Raw genomic sequence first — 17,978 nt, forward strand, 5'->3', positions numbered from 1 at the left:
CCTTTCATATTTTGAGAATTTATGTATTTGCTTAATTTCCTTTAAGTTAATTAAGTAGGGCTCATTTACATTTAATTTTCGGTAATACCATCCCAAAGTTAAGACAGATAATGCACATACAAACTCATAGACAGACACAGAGATCTCATAGCTTCCTTTTTTAACTTAGTCATGAATCAGATATTACAAATAGAACCCACTAGTTTATAAATAAATTTGTGAAAGACTTCTTTCTCCATTTATTTTTTCACTGTCTAGATTTAGGGTAGTATCCTCACGAATAGCCTCTGTAAGCCTGAACATAAAAAGGGCTGGATTTTCTTAGGGTTTTTGTATTATTTCTCTGATTTTATCATAATTAACTATTTTCAATGAGGACATCTTTATCCCTTCTATTAGGCAAGAGATCAAGTGGCCTCTTTTGTGTCTATCTGGGGAGTCCACCTGATAGTTCCAATTAGGGTCCAGACAAGGGACAGCTAGAGTTCCAACAAGATTGTTAGTGGGGTCTTTAGTATGTAGGGTGTCTGCATGGGCTTGGGCTGCCAGCCAAATTTGTTCCCTTTCTTCAGGGGAGAGAGTAGAGTTAAGGATAACATAGATATCTTGCCAGGTTAAATTATAAAAGTGGATAAGATATTGGAATTCTTTTGTGTAAGTGGCTGGGTCCATGGTAGAAGATCCTAAGTGCTTTTCTGTTTGGGATAAATCTCCCAGGGAAAAAGATATGTGAACTCTGACTCTTCCTTCTACTCCTGCAACCTCTCTTAGTGCTTTTCTGTTTGGGATAAATCTCCCAGGGAAAAAGGTATGTGAACTCTGACTCTTCCTTCTACTCCTGCAACCTCTCTTAGGGGGAGGATTGGAGCTTGAGACCTGGTTAAAAATGGAAATAAAAGGGGTTGTTATTTTGAAAAGAGTCACCACTTTTGGAGTGAGAATTGGGACTCTGGGAGCATGGAAGGGGAGGATAAATAGAAGGAGAATTAGTAGAGGGGGAAGAAGAAGGTGTAGGGGCTATAGGGGTGGGAGGATAAGGAGGAAGGGGGCTGTGGGAGCAGGGGGTGCAGGGGTTCCTGATGAGAGTTGATGGGGGAGCTGAGGCATCCGTAGGGTCAAAGTCTGAGGTGGAAGATAGATAAGGGGGGGATGTTTCTGTCTTAGTTTGTGGGAGGGTGAGATGAGAGGAAGGGTCATTTGTTTAGTAAAAGAATCTGGTATATGTTACAGCCAGAACAAAGAGAGCTTTGGGATCTTAGATAAAGGCCTGAAGATGTAGAACTTCTGACATTTCCCATTATGTTGGAGAAAATTTTTAAGATTGCATTGAATTTGGAAATAAAATGTACCATTTTAAAAATAGAGATGCTTGGGCTTAATATCTGGGTAGAGTCCCAGGTGGAAAGGTTGTGAAGAAGACACCTGAGAGGTGTATCGCGTGGGGGGTGAGAAGAGGAGGAGCCCATGTGTTACTTTGGGAGTGAAGGTTTTGAAGTAAGGGGTTAAAAGCCCACTTAGGCGCTTGGAGAGACGTTCCCCTGAGAGGGCCTAGGATCTGAATGAGAAAAACCACCTAGACATTCAGAGGGGCGTCCATTTGTGAAGTCAAGGATCTGAACCTGAATGAGGCTCTCCTCTGATCAGGAACCATCTTTCCAGAGGAGGGGGAGCATGTGAATGGCCCCTGGGGCCAGATGAGAACTGGCTGACTGGGCGCCTAGATTTTTTGGTGAGGAGATCAAATGGCCCCAGGGGTCAGATGAACAAAATAAGATCAGTTGTGTGAATGAGAGAGAGAGAGAAGTGGCGGAACCGGAAGACTCTGTTCACCTTCCACTCGTGAGTTGGAGGCCAGTGTGGGATGCAGCATGGCAGGAATTGTCAGAGAGCACTTGCAGTTTCAGAACTCAGTCAGCTGAAAGTGAAGAAAAATGAGTTATGGAAGACTGGTTTAGGGTGAGGGGGGCTATTTGTCCGTCTCTGACCATCTCCCTTGCAGGAAATTCCTGAATAGGTGCTTTTTAGCTACTGGCAGGTTGGTATAAACCCCCAACTAGGTCTTTTGGCCCATTTGGGCCAAAAGGACTGCCTTACGCCTTATGAAGTTACCAAGGGATATTAACTCCACACTCGCTTCGTGTCTGGGACACGTCTCATTCACACATAGGCACTCTTAGGGTGGGGAGGGAGAAGAGGTTAGAAGGGGCAGGTAGGGGAGTCTTCCACCCTTTTGGGCTGAAACTATTTGCCCCTAGGACTTAGAGGGACCTTCAGAATACCCCAGAGAGTAGCCCTTGCCGGTCTTTTCAAATGTCCCTTCAAGCCTGGGAGTGTTTGTGGAGGCAGAGGGATTGAAAAGGAGGGCCAGGTAACCCTCCCACGTTTCAGCACCAAAAATGTTATGCGGCTGGGAAGAAGGAGGCAGAGGCTGGAGCTATGAGACTGCAGGCAGAATTTATTGACTGACAGAGTGGTCGGGAGCTCTGAGCAAGCCAGACTCGGGCTCCCCCACCACAGGAGAGTGCTTGTTTTTTTACAGATAGGGGTCATTTTGTTGACCCATGTAGTCTTTGGCCTTGGGGCAGTCTTTGTCTTTGGGAACTCATTAGTTACATGTGCCTGTTGGATAAGAAGGAGTGTGCAATTCTGGATTCTGCTGGGTTATGTTGATTTTTTTTGTCCTTTTAGGCCTTATTTCATTTTCCACCTAAAAAAAAACCTACCTAAGGAGACAAAAGATCTGTACTCTGAAAACTATAAGATGCTGTTAAAAGAAATTGAAGATGACACAAATGAATAGGAAGATATACCATGGTTTTGGATTGGAAGAATCCAAATGTCAAAATGACTATATTACCCAAGGAAATCTACAGATTCAACACAATCCCTATCAAATCATCAATGGCATTTTTCACAAAACTGAAAAAAATTTCTAAATTTACAAAAGAGCCTGAATAACCAAAGCAATCCTAAAAAAGAAAAATGCCCTGAGGGGAGTTCCCATTGTGGCTCAGAGGTAACGAATCCAACACTGGTTCAATCCCTGGCCTCTCTCGGTGGGTTAAGGATCTGGTGTTTCTATGAGCTGTGGTGTAGGTCACACATGCAGCTCAGATCTGGCGTTGCTGTGGCTGTGGGGTTGGCCGGTGGCTACAGCTCTGATTCCACCCCTAGCCGGGGAACTTCCATATGCCACAGGTGTGGCCCTAAAAAGCTAAAAAAAAAAAAAAGAAAAAAAATGCCCTGGGAAGTTATACATACTACAGACAATGGCCAAAAAAAAAGAAAAAAAAATTGTGTTTTCATACCTACTTTTGTGAATCTATTGAAGTTATCTGATTTTCTTTTGTTTAATGTAGCCAATTATTATTGCTTTCTTTGAATGTTAAATTAACTTTGAATTCCTATAGTAAATACCATGTAGTTGTGATGTATTTTTTATTATCTCTGAATTTGAATTGCTGTATTTTCTTTAGAACTTTTTGATTTTATCTTCATGAGAGACCACTAGTTTATAATTTTCCTTTTGTTAATGTTCTTGTTAGCTTTTATATGATAGTTATTCTGATAACACAAAACAAGATGAGAATGGTCTCTCATTTTCTGTTTTCTTTGAAGAGTTTGTGTAAAATGCCTATTTTTTTTCTCTGTAAATACTTGGAAGAGTTCACTGTGGAAACCAACTGAGCATGGAGTTTTATTTTGTTTTGTTCTTGCATGAAGTTTTAATGTATGTATTTAACTTATTTTCCAGATATAAGATTATTCACATTTTCTATTATTCTTCAGTGATTTTTTTTTTTTTCTTTTTCAGCCTCCCCTGTGGCATATGGAAGTTCCTGGGCCAGGGATTGAATCTGAACCAGAGCTGTGACCAATGCCACAGCAATGCCAGTTCCTTAACCCACTGTGCTGGGCTAGGTATCAAATTGATGCCTCCACAGAGATAAGCTGGATCTTTAGCCCACTGTGCCATAGCAGGAACTCCTATTGCTCTGATTTTTTTAAAAAATGATATTTTTCTTTTAATTTGTCCATTTCATTAAAGTTATCAAATTTATTGTCATGAAATTACTCATAATATCCTCATATTATCTTTTCTATATCTATAGGATCTCTTTTTCATAGCTGGTATTGTAATTCATGTTCTTTTCTGTGTTATTTTCTTTGAGTAGTCTTAGATTATTAATCTTGTTGATCTGTATTCTGACATTATCTTTATTATTTCCTACTTTTTTCTTTTCATTTAGTTTGCCATTCTTTATTTCACTTCTTGAGGTGGATATTAGATTATGATTTTTTGAAAGCGCTTTTCTACTAAATGCGTTTCATGGTGTAAATTTCCTCTAAACAGTTCTCCAGCATGTCATATTTCCACTTTTTCTGTATAAATATTACACTCTAACATACTAATTTTAGTTTTTATGTGGAAAAGATCAAAACAGCCACAACCAGTAGTAATTAGAAGATAAAAGAGAGCCTTGACGACTATATATAGTACCTTTTCTTTTCATATAGCTATTTTGATTAAGAGAGTATAGTATTGCTACATCAATTTATAGATAGATTTTTGAATGGATCAGGACATTCATTAGATCATTTAGTTTACAACATTTTCTAATTTGTTATTATTTTTGTCTTTTACTTATAGGTTATTTAGAAATTTGCTGCTATATTTCCAAACATTTAGGAATTTTCTAAATATCTTTTTTTATTGATTTCTAGTTTGATTTCTCTATTGTCGGAGGAAATATTTTGTATTATTTTAATACTTTGAAGTTTTCTGAGATCTGGTTTATGAACCAACACATGATGTATTTGGTAAATGTCCCATATGAATTTATCTCACAAAGATAATACCAGACCCAGATCGTTTTATAGGCAAGTTCTATCAATTTAAAAAAAAAAACTATTTAGGAGTTCCCGTCGTGGCGCAGTGGTTAAGGAATCTGACTAGGAACCATGAGGTTGCGTGCGGGTTCGATCCCTGCCCTTGCTCAGTGGGTTAACGATCCAGCGTTGCTGTGAGCTGTGGTGTAGGTCGCAGACGTGGCTCAGATCTGGCGTTGCTGTGGCTCTGGTGTAGGCTGGCAGCTACAGCTCCGATTAGACCCCTAGTCTGGGAACCTCCGTATGCTGCAGGAGTGGCCCAAGAAATGGCAAAAAGACAAATAAATAAATAAAAAGTATTTAATCATTTACTATAAAATCTTTCTGAAGATAGAAAGGAAGAATTTGCTAGTTAATTTTATAAAGCTAATGCAACTTTGATAATAAAACCAGCCAAAGACAAAAATGAGAGAGGAAAGTCATAGACCCAACTCATGTATGAACATGGATATGCAGTTCCTAAATAAATTTTAACAAACTGAAGCCAGTAGAGTGTAATTAAGATACTACACTCTGAAAATAGTAGGTTGGTATAAAAGTGAAAAGATACATTACTCGCTACATTACCAGATTAGAGATGAAAAACCATATGATTATCTCAGTAGATGCAGAAAAGATATTTGAGAAAATTCATTTTCCACTTATGATCTTTAAAAGTTAATAGTAAACTGGAAATGGAAGAGAACCTGCTTAACCTGATAAGATAAAGTGTATCTATCAAATCAAACCAAATATAAGAAGTAGGATGTCCAGTATTGGGAACACTCACAGTAAAATCAGAAAGCTGTGCCCAACTCAAATCAGAAGTTATGCCCAGTATTACCTCTTTTATTCAACATTGTATTGAATGTCCAATAACACAAGAAGCAGAAAAGAAATACGTAAGGATCAAAAAGGTGGAAATAAAACTCATTATTTGTAAAAATGATTCTTGTTTCTGCATTAAAGAAACCCCAGTGTCTCTACAAAATTTATATAAAATAATGATTTAACAGATATTTCCATATGAGACTGATAAAGTCAATTATATTTCTTTACCTAAGCAACAACTATAAAACATAATACAAAAAACAACAGTATGATTAGCAACAGAAACTAATGTACTTAGCAATAAATGTAACAAATCTCTCTCCACCATTCCAAATTATAAAAACTTTATTGAAGGGGATAAAAGACCAAATACAGATGGAGAGATGGCTCATGTTTATTGATTGGAAGACAATACCATAACAATATTGATTCCTTCCAAAAATTATCTATAAATGTATTGTAGCTTCAAAAAATTCAACTAACATATTGATTCACACACACACACACACACACACACACACACACACACACACGAGGGTCAAAATAGCCAAGACCAATAACTAGATGAATAAGAGGCTTGTGTGTTTGTGTGTGACTCATATATGACAAAGATGATATGACAAAACTAGAGGAAAAATGGGACTCTGATAAAAGAAGTCCGAAAATTTTGTTACTAATATGGAAAAAATCAAATTGGAATTCTGTTTCACATCTTATAAAAATAGCAGTTCTTGGATTAAGAACTTAAGTATCAAAAGCAAAGTTTAAAAACTAGAAGAATATATATGAATGTCTTTTATGCTTATAAAAGCAATAATTTCTTAAAAATTATGTACAAGGTTCTAACAATAAAATTAATTATTAGTAATATATATTACCTCAAAATTAAGAATTGCTGCTCATCTGTAATAGTTTAAGGAAAATGAAAAGGCAAGCTCTAGAGGATTTTTGCCATACACATAACAAAGAACTAGCATTTAAAATATATAAAGAACCACTATAAATCAGTAAGAAAAAGACAAACAATATAATAGGAAAAAATGATCTGCTTACTTCATTTTTTTTTTTTTGTCTTTTTGCTATTTCTAGGGCCACTCCCATGTAGCATATGGAGGTTCCCAGGCTAGGGGTCCAATCGGAGCTGTAGCCGCTGGCCTACGCCAGAGCCACAGCAACGCGGGATCCGAGCCGCGTCTGTAACCTACACCACAGCTCACGGCAACGCCGGATCCTTAACCCACTGAGCAAGGGCAGGGACCGAACCCGCAACCTCATGGTTCCTAGTCGGATTCGTTAACCACTGCGCCACGACGGGAACTCCTGCTTACTTCATTAACATTTAGGTAAATGTACATCAAGACCACAGTGAGATACCACTCACTTATTTTATGCCTGTCCAATTGAGAAAAAATAAAAAGTCAGATAGAACCAAGCATTGAAAAGAACATGGATCAATTACATAATAAACTGCCAGAAATGGGTGGGGAGTGAAAATTTACTACATTCTGAGCATGTTGTGAAGTTGAATATTTGAAAAAATATAACCCAGAAATTCCATTCAGAGTACCTCTTGTATATGTATAATTTGCTACAAGCCATCTTAAGAGAATTATTCCAGTCTGAAAAAGTTGTGATCTAGTTTTCAGATCAGAAGATGTTTTTCTATCCAAAATTTATCTAGCCAGGGTTCCTGATTCACATCAGATTATAGCTACACCATAGGTAAGAAAGCTCATCAAAGAAAGTGTGTTATTTGATATCCTCAAAAAGGGCCTTTTGCTGAGGCTGAAATTAGGTAGGCAAGTAGTACTGGAATCAAATATGAATAGATAATAATAAATAATAACAATATTAGTATGGTCACCATGATTTAGCACATACTATTTGTCAGGCTCTTGGTCTTTAATGAATATTACTTCATTTAATCATCACAAAGCCTCTGATGTAGATACCATTCTTTTTTTTTTTTTTTGTCTTTTTGCCATTTCTAGGGCCGCTCCCGCGGCATATGGAGATTCCCAGGCTAGGGGTTGAATCGGAGCCGTAGCCACCGGCCTACACCAGGACCTGAGCCGCGTCTGCAGCCTACACCACAGCTCACGGCAACACTGGATCCCCAACCCACTGAGCACGGGCAGGGATCAAACCCGCATGGGATCTGAGCTGCGTCTGCAGCCTACACCACAGCTCACGGCAACACTGGATCCCCAACCCACTGAGCAAGGGCAGGGATTGAACCTGCAAGCAACCTCACGGTTCCTAGTCAGATTCCCTAACCACTGTGCCACGATGGGAACTCCTAGATACCATTCTTTATCTTATTTCTCATGTTGAGGATAGTGAGCCACTGAGAGTTTAAATAATTTCCACAACTTCATATATGTGTAAGTTGTGAAGGTGAAATTTAAATGAAGACTCTCTGACTCCAGCATTTGTGATATGGCAATATAGAAGCTATTATCTATTGGATATAAAATCTATTTTTCTTAATTTTCAGAACAACACGTTTGTGGCTGATGCAATGGTTTTGTTGTCTCCAGATGCATTTATTGTTCAGAAAGTACAGGTGTATATCTGTCTCCACTAATGAAAACCTAAAATTATACACTAGATTTGCAATAATTCAGTAACACTATCTTATAGATGAAAAGCAATATATATAATTATCAGTGTGATATATATATGTACACATTCAACAGTATGATCTGAAGACTCATTTAAAATTGCGCTGAGAGATAATTGCCTTGTTTTTCTCTAGTTAATAAGACTTTGTATCAAATAGACATACTGAAGAATGTTTAAATATATTTTCAAAAATTAGATGAAAGATTATGAGCCCAGTTTGATTCAAACTTAATATTATTAAGTGTTGATTTAAGGTTACATCATATACCCTAACTGAGAATATAATTGGTGTATGCTTTAACTGTTTGCTTTTCTGACTAAAGCAAATGAGCCCATTTATGTGTTGTCCAAGAGTTATTTGATATCTGTTAAAGAGGCAGATTATTATAGTAGAAAGATCTGAGATAAAAGTTTAGTTACCTGGGATCTAATCCCAAATTGACAGTTACTATGTGAACTCTAGTGGGTGTGATCTTGGGAAAGTTACTTAATCTAATTTTTAATTACTTCATGTGTCAAAAAGACAGATAATAATAAGTACCTTGCTGAAATATTAAAGAAATAATAAATGAAAGCACCAATGATAGATTGCCTGATACAGAAATTCCATGTATTTTTTGGGGGCGGTGGCAAGGTCAGTTACATATTTAGCTTTAGTTTCCTCAATCTATAATAATACTAATAGCATTAACTATATACTAGACAGTCTTCTAAGTGTGTTATATGCTGTCTTTATATTAATTCACAACAACTTTATAAGGTAGACACAAAGATATTAAACAACTTGTCTCAGGTTACTAACCTAAAAAATGGGGAAGTCTTATAGGGAACTATATTCAATATTCTATGATAAACAATAATGGAAAATAATACTTAAGAATGTAGGGACTTCCCACTGTGTCACAGTGGTTTAAGGATCCAGTGTTGTCTCTGCAGCTGTGGTGTAGGTTGCAGCTCAGATTTGATCCCTGGCCTGGGAAATTCCATAAGCTGTGTGTGTGGCCAAAAAGAAAAGAGTGTCTATATATATATATGTATGTATATATATATATATATATACACACACCTGAGTCACTTTGCTATACAGTGGAAGTTAACACAGCACTGTAAATCAACTATACAAAAATTAAATTAAAAAAAAAGAAAGAAATGGTGAAGTCTTGATTGGAATCTCAGCAGTCTGGTTCCAGAACCTGTGGGGTTTTTTGTGTTTGTTTGTTTTCTCTCTCTCTCTCTCTCTTTTTTTTTTTTTTTTTTTTTTTTTAGGGCCACACCTGCAGCACATGGAAGTTATCAGGCTAGGGGTCGGATTGGAGCTGTAGCTATTGTCCTATGCCACGGCCATGACAATGCCAGATCCAAGCTGCATATGTGACCTACACACCACAGCTCATGGCAACACTGGATCTTTAACCCACTGAGTGAGACCAGGGATCAAGCCCATATCCTCATGAACACTATGTCAGGTTCTTAATCCTCTGAGACTGAACCCCTACTCCAGAACCTGTGTTTTTAACCACTGCCCCATTCTGCCTCTCTAAAGGGAAGAGTTGTAGGCTATACCTGTTATGCTGCATAATAAACAATCACAAAACCTCAGGGGACATAGAACAGTGGTATTCATTGATCACATGTTGAAACGGTTGTTAGGAACTCTTTTTATCTTGGCTGGGCTCCCTCACAGGACTGGAGTTTGACTTGCTGTGGGCTTTGACTGGAACTGTGGTTTGCTTCTGCTCCAAGTATCTCTCATCCTACAGTAGACTAGTCTGAGAATAGTCTCATGATGAATGGCAGAGGCCGAAGAGCAAAATGGGAACACACATGTACTTTTTCAAGCTTCTGCTGTGTCACCTCTGCTCAAAGCAAATCACATGGCTGGCCCAGGAGTCAAAGTAGAAGGATATCACAAAATTACATTCAAAAGGCTGTGAGTATAAAAATGTGTCACTTGACACATTGAAGTTGTTTTGTAAAATATTACAAATGCCAAGGTCTAGGGTCCTAAAATTTTTATATGTTAGGGATGATTGCTAAAAGTGGATTTCTATCAGAAACAGCAATTCTGATAATTAAATAGAAAACTCTGAAAGCATGCACATGTGTACACACACATACATGTACACACATAAACTTATAGAAAATAGGCAGAAACTTCTTCCTTGAATGCGTAATTCATTTTATAATCCCAGGTAGTGATGATGATGATGAGAGCTAATCTTTATGAGCTTGCTGTGTACCAAGCACTGTTCTCAATGCTTTACATATACCAACTTCCTTAATCTTTCCGACAGCCCCCCTATTAAATAGGTTCTAATAATAGTTTGTTTTACAGATGAAGAAACAGAGATTTAGTAATTTCCCGGAATCCCACACAGCTTTTTTATAGGAACTTCACACAGAGTAACTTTAAAAGCGTCTTATTTCTAAATTGAATTATATCCAGGTCTCTTTGCCAGGGATTTGAAGGTCTTCTTAAATTTGCCCCTACCCAATTTAATTATTTATAACTTCCATTGTTACAAGGTATAATTTTAGACAGGAGTCCAGAGTTTTATAGATGGGTTGCATACATGGGAAGGAGTTCACCTAGGTGCTTTAGAGATTTATTTCACTTTCAAGAATATGTGGGACTCCCCACTGTGGCTCAGCGGCTTAAGAACTCAACATAGTGTCCATGAGAATGCAGATTCAATCCCTGGTCTCACTTAGTGGATTAAGGATCTGGTGTTGCCATGGCTGTGGCGTAGGCTAGCAGCTGCAGCTCTGATTCAACCCCTAGCCTGGGAAATTCCATATGCTGCAGGTGCGGCCATAAAAAGAAAAAAAAAAAAAACCAATATGTGATTCTGAGTCCTTCTGTGCATTTCCTCCTACACATGTTCAGTTTTAGAAAGTGTTGCAAGGATCCTTAATGTGAATAACTAAACTTATTTCTAAGGGATGAAGTGTAAACCAAAGACATTTTATTCCTCTGTCCTTCGCTTTGATTTTTTTTTCTCTCATTCAGCGGACAGAGATCTCTACACTGACTTAGAGCTTTCTTAAAAATAAAATTCTTTTTGATTTGGCCACATGATCAGAAAGCTCAGATGTAAGTCCGTCTGAGATATGGTGTAGATGACATCAGTCTATGACATTAAAATGAGCATTTCTAATCCTGCTGCACTCCTGTTTCAGATGCTTGAGATTTGAGAGGTCCATGTACATTTCCTGGTATTTTGAAATAATTTGCTGAATAAATTCTTGTTTTATTGAACAGGTGGGTTTTCAGAAAAGGGATATGAATGGAGCTCAGAAGAGGAAGAGCCAGTGAAAAAGGCAGGACCAGTCCAAGTCCTCATTGTCAAAGATGACCATTCCTTTGAATTAGATGAAACTGCACTAAATCGAATCCTTCTTTCGGAGGCTGTCAGGGACAAGGAGGTCGTTGCAGTATCTGTGGCTGGAGCATTTAGAAAAGGAAAATCATTCCTGATGGATTTCATGTTGAGATACATGTACAACCAGGTAGGGAAGTGGTGCTTTAAAAAGTTTTCTGGTTTCTGTGCTTTTGTCATTTTGTGTTTTTGTTTAATAGTATCCAGTATTTCCATTCCCACTGTTATGTTTCCTAAAGATGAATTAATTTAAAAATGCTATGGTGTAACCATTCCAACTTTGGCACTTTGAGCATCAAGCAGTATAGGCCACTTTGTCTGAAGCCCTTAGAATGTAGGGTTTTTTAAAAGCTCTTTTGTAAATAGAGGAAAACAGTGACACAGTTATAAACTTTACATGATACATAATGTTTAAAATGTCAGATAACTTTTCTATTATAATCATTTCTGCCCAGCATTTATTATGACATTTTTTTTTGGTCTTTTTTGCCTTTTTCTAGAGCCACTCCCACAGCATGTGCAGGTTCCCAGGCTAGGGGTATAAACAGAGCTGTTGCCACTGGCCTATGCCAGAGCCACAGGAACGTGGGATCCGAGCCACGTCTCTGATCTACACCACAGCTCATGGCAATGCCAGATCCTTAAACCACTGAGCAAGGCCAGGGATCAAACCTGCAACCTCATGGTTCCTAGTTGGATTCGTTAACCACTGTGCCACAACAGGAACTCCATGACATTTTTCATGCATGCAGCAAAGTTAAAAGAATTTTTATGGTAAACACCTGGAAATCCACTGCCTAGATTCTACCATTAATATTAATATTCTTGCTTTATCACATATGTCTCCAGCTATTCTTCCCTGGTTTTATCCATTGCTCTATCTTACTTTTTTATTCATTTCAAAGTAAATTTCTGATTTCAGTATGCTTCCCTATAAATATTTCAATACATATCACTATTATATATTTCAGTATTTTCTTAGTTTTCTTCTTTTGTTGTAAAATTTACATATAGTTACATGCACAAAACTTAAGTGTTAATTTGCTTATTGTTTTTGGAAAATATAAATCTCTGGGTAGCCCCAAATCCTTTCAAGTAGATTTTGCTGTCACTGCACAAAGTCTTTATCTTTTCGCACTCAGTTCTTACCCTCACCCCACCACCAGTGTCATAATATTTGAGACAATAGTGTGGCATAGAAAAGAGACTTTAAGGGACCTAGGATAAACCTAAACCAGAAGGATAAATAGGAGGTTAGAGTTGGGGAAAATGGGATGGGAAGCGCGTGTGAGCCGACCCGGATAATTTGAACATGCCACATGGGCAGGAGGTTGGCGCGGGTGGAATGCGTGGGGTGAAGGGGGGTCTCTCTGCAGTGATCCGCATTGCGTCTGCTGCGGCAGGACCCAGCAGCGAGTGGCAACACCAGTGACAGGGAACAACGAAGGGGTCTATGCTCAGATGGTATGACGGTGTCAAGTCCAGGAGCCTACTGCAGTGATGCAGTAGTAAACAGCAATCTGATGGCTTTTGAGGCCAAATGATGTCAAAGCACCATCCTGAAAGGATGCTGGACCAATTGAATGAACTGAGAGAGGGAGGACCGGTTTTGCAACCTCACCCCTTTTGCTGTCAGAAACACCATCTTTAGGCCCAGAAGCCTCTTTTGACTGCTTGAGAAACTTTAAAAAAGATACCCTACTCCAGAAGACAAAGAGGAGGCCACATCAAGAGGTAGGAGGGGCGATTATGCCATATAAACAACCCCATACCTCCCGGGTTGGAAGCCCCACAGACTGGAAACTAACTGGTTCACAGAGACTCACCTACAGGAGTGAGAGTTCTGAGCCCCACATCAAACTCCCACGTGCGGGGAACTGGCACTGGGAGAAAGAGCCTCTGGAGCATCTGGCATCAAAGGCCAGTGGGGCTTGTGCGCAGGAGCTCCATGGGACTGGGGGAAATGGAGACCCCATTCTTAAAAGGTGCACATAGACTTTCAAGTGCACTGGGTCCCAGGGCAAAGCAAAGTCTCCATAGGAATCTGGGTCAGACCTAACTGCAGTTCTTGGAGGACCTCCTGGGAAAACAGGGGTGAATGTGGCTTGTTGTGAGGGAAGGACATTGGAAAAAGAGCTCTCCGGAATATTCAACAGCGTGCCTTTCTCTGGAGGTGGAAATTTTGGGAAGATCTGGCCCCACCCAACAACTGAGTAGCCCCAGGGCAAGCAACAATCCAAGCGGGATCACAGCCCTGCCCCTCAGTAAATAGGCTATCTAAAGACACCTCAGGCACATAGCTGCCTCTAATATCACCCAGAGACAAACCCCCACCCACCAGAGGGATTAGAATCAGCCCCACCTAGTGGTGGGCAGGCATCAGCCCCTCCCATCAGGAAGACTACAGCAAGCCCCCATACCAACTTCAGCCACAAGGGGGCAGACGCCAGAAGTAAGAGAGGCTACAACTCTATTCTCTGTAAAAAGGTCACCACACCAAAAACGTATAAAAATGAAAAGACAGAGAACTATAACTCATATGATGGAGAAAGAAAAAAACCCCAGAAAATCAGCTAAGTGATGAGATTCTCAGCATCTCAGAAAAAGACTTTAGACTGTTGATGCTGAACATGATGCAAGACATTCGAAATAAACTGGAGGCAAAGATGGATAACTTACAGGAAAAACTGAGCAAAGAGATACAAGATATAAAACTTCAACAAGAAGAGATGCAAAATACAATAACTTTAAAAATTCACTAGAAGCAGCTAACAGCAGAATACAGGAGGCAGAAGAACAAATAAGCTAGGTGGAGGACATGTTAGAAAAAATTATGAACGTGGAACAGAAGAGAGAAAAGAGATTGAAAACAAATGAAGAGAGTCTCAGAGAACTCTGGGACAACGTGAAACACACCAACATCCATACTACAGGGGTGCCAGAAGGAAAAGAGACAGAGAAGAGGACAGAAAAAATACAGGAAGTGCAATGAGTATCATATAAAATAAACCCAAGGAGGAATACCCCAAGGTACATATTAATCAAACTGACCAAAATTAAAGACAAAGAGAAAATCTTGAAAGCAGCTAAGGAAAAGAAACAAGTAACATACAAGGGAACCCCGATAAGGTTATTGGCAGATTTCTCAGCAGAAACTCTGCAGGCCAGAAGGTAGTGGCATGATATACTTAACGTGATCAAAGGAAAAAACCTCCAACCAAGATTACGTTACCCAGCAAGGCTCTCATTCAGATTTGAAGGAGAAATCAAAACCTTCACAGATAAGCAAAAGCTGAGAGAATTCAGCAACACTAAACCAGCTTTACAACAAATACTAAAGGAACTTCTCTAGGCAGAAAAGAAAAGGCAGCAACCAGAAACAAAAATACCACAAATGACAAGGCTCACCAGTAAAGGTATATATATCAGTAAAGATATGAAATCATCCATGCACAATCATGCCATCAAAATCAGAAATCATGAGAAGAGGTGGGTACAAATGCAGGACACTGGAGATACACTTGCAATTAAGAGAACAACAAGTTAAAACAATCTCGTGTATATATATATACACACATAGACATATCAAAAGTTCAGAGTTAACTGCAAACCAAAAATCTACAATTGATACACAAACTAATAAGAAAAATCAACTCAAATACACCACTAAAGATAGTCATCAAACCACAGGAGGAGAGAACAAGAGAAGAAGGGAAGAAAAAAAAGCAACAAAAACAAATCCAAAGCAATTAATAAAATGGCAATAAGAACACATCTATCAAAAATTACCTTAAATATTAATGCACTAAACCCCCCAACCAAAAGACAGAGACTGGCTGAATGGATACAAAAACAAGACCCATATATATGCTGTCTTCAAGAGACCCACTTCACTTCTAGGGACACATACACATTGAAAGGGAGAGGATGGAAGAAAATAGTCCATGCAAACCGGAATCAAAAGAAAGGGGGAGTATCAGTACCCGTATCAGACAAAATAAGACTTTAAAATGAAGAATATTTTAAGAGACAAGGAAGGACACTCCATAATGCTCCAAGGATCAATCCAAGAAGAAGATACAACAATTTTAAATATCTATGCACCCAACATAGGATCACCTCAATATATAAGGCAACTGCTAACAACCTTAAAAGGACAAATCAACAATAACACAATCATAGTGGGGGACATTAACACCCCACTTACAGCAATGGACAGATCATCCAGACAGAAAATCAATAAGGAAACACAGGCCCTGAATGAAGCATTAAACCAGATGGACTTAATAGATATTTATAGGACATTCCATAATAGATATTTATAGGACATTCCATCCAAAAGCAACAGAATACACATTCTTCAAAAGTGCACATGGAACATTCTCTAAGACTGATCACATCCTGGGCTATAAATCCAACCTCAGTAACTTTAAGAAAATTGAAATCATATCAAACATCTTTTCTCAGCACAATGCTAGATGACTGCAAATCAACAAGAAAAAAATTGCAAAAAAACACAGACGCGTGGAGACTCAACAACATACTACTAAACAACCAGTGGATCACTGAAGAAATCAATGAGGAAATTAAAAAACACCTAGAAGCAAATGACAACAAAGATATGACACACCAAAACCTATGGGATGCAGCAAATGCCATTCTAAGAGGAAAGTTTATAGCAATACAAACCCACCTCAGGAAACAAGAAAAAGCTCAAATAAACAAGCTAACTTCACACCTAAAGCAGCTCAAGAGAGAAGAACAGACAAGACCTAATGTTAGAAGAAGGAAAGAAATCATAATATCAGAGCAGAAATCAATGAAATAGAAACAAAGAAAACATAGAAGAGATCAATGAAACGCAAAGGTGGTTCTTTGAAAAGATCAACAAAATTGATAAACCCTTAGCCAGACTTATCAAGAAAAAAGGAGAGAGGACTCAAATCAATAAAATTAGAACTGAAAAAGGAGAAGTAACATCAGAGAAATACAGAGGATCATAAGAGACTACTATATGCAACTATACACCAATAAAACGGAAAACCTAGAAGAAATGGACAAATTCTTAGAAAAGTACAATCTTCCAAGACTAAACCAAGATGAAATAGAAAAGATGAATGGACCAATCACAAGAACTGAAATTGAAACTGTGGTGAAAAAACTTCCAACAAACAAAAGTCCAGGACCAGATGGCTTCACAGGCAAATTCTATCAAACATTTAGAGAAGAGCTAACACCTATCCTTCTGAAACTGTTCCAAAACATTGCAGAGGAAGGGATACTCCCAAACTCATTCTATGAGGCCACCATCACCCTCTATACCAAAACCAAACAAGGATACCACAAAAAAAAAAAAAAAAAACTACAGGCCAGTTTCACTGATGAACATAGACGCAAAAATCCTCAACAAAATACTAGCAAAGCGCATCCAACAATACATTAAAAGGATTGTACATCATGATCAAGTGGGATTTATCCCAGGGATGCACGGGTTCTTCAATATCCACAAATCAATCAGTGTGATGCATCACATTAACAAACTGAAGAATGAAAACCACATGATCCACTCAATAGACGCGGAAAAAGCCTTTAACGAAATCCAACACCCATTTCTGATTAAAAAAAAACAAACATTCAGAACGTGGGCATAGCGGGAGCCTACCTCAACATAATAAAGGCCACATACTGCAAACCCACAGCTAACATCATTCTCAATGGTGAAAAGCTGAAAGAATTCCCACTGAGATCAGGAACAAGACAAGGATGTCCCCTCTAGCCACTACTCTTCAACATAGTTTTGGATGTTCTGGCCACAGCAATCAGAGAAGTAAAAGAAATGAAAGGAATCAAAGTTGGAAAGGAAGAAGTAAAACTATCACTATTTGCAGATATCATGATACTGTATCTAGAGAATCCTAAAGACTCTACCAGAAAACTGTTAGAGCTCATCCATGAATTTGGCAAAGTCGCAGGATACAAAACTAATACCCAGAAATTGATGGCATTTCTATACACTAACAATGAAAGATCAGAAAGAGAAATTAGGGAAGCAATCCCATTTACCATCCAAAAGAATAAAATACCTAGGAGTAAACCTACCTAAAGAGACAAAAGACCTGTACTCTGAAAACTACAAGACACTGATGAAAGAAATCAAACATGACACAAATAGATGGAAAGACACACCATGCTCATGGATTGGAAGAGTTATTATTATCAAAATGACTATACTACCTAAGGCAATATACAGATTCAATGCAATCTCTATCAAAT

The 17,978-nt window shown here is 38.4% G+C and overlaps 1 protein-coding gene across 3 annotated transcripts in view; it reads left to right on the plus strand.

Moving 5' to 3' along the window:
• The window catches only part of ATL1 (atlastin GTPase 1), a 96,258-nt gene that overhangs the window by 26,219 nt on the left and 52,061 nt on the right, over positions 1-17,978 (plus strand). For all 3 annotated transcript variants that reach the window (XM_047767297.1, XM_047767298.1, XM_047767295.1), the window contains exon 2: positions 11,588-11,835. In XM_047767297.1, the coding sequence (XP_047623253.1) occupies positions 11,588-11,835 (248 nt within the window). The remainder of the gene's footprint in view (positions 1-11,587; positions 11,836-17,978) is intronic.

This window comes from Phacochoerus africanus, chromosome 2 (assembly GCF_016906955.1).
Source record: "Phacochoerus africanus isolate WHEZ1 chromosome 2, ROS_Pafr_v1, whole genome shotgun sequence".
Classification (NCBI taxonomy): Eukaryota; Metazoa; Chordata; class Mammalia; order Artiodactyla; family Suidae; genus Phacochoerus; species Phacochoerus africanus.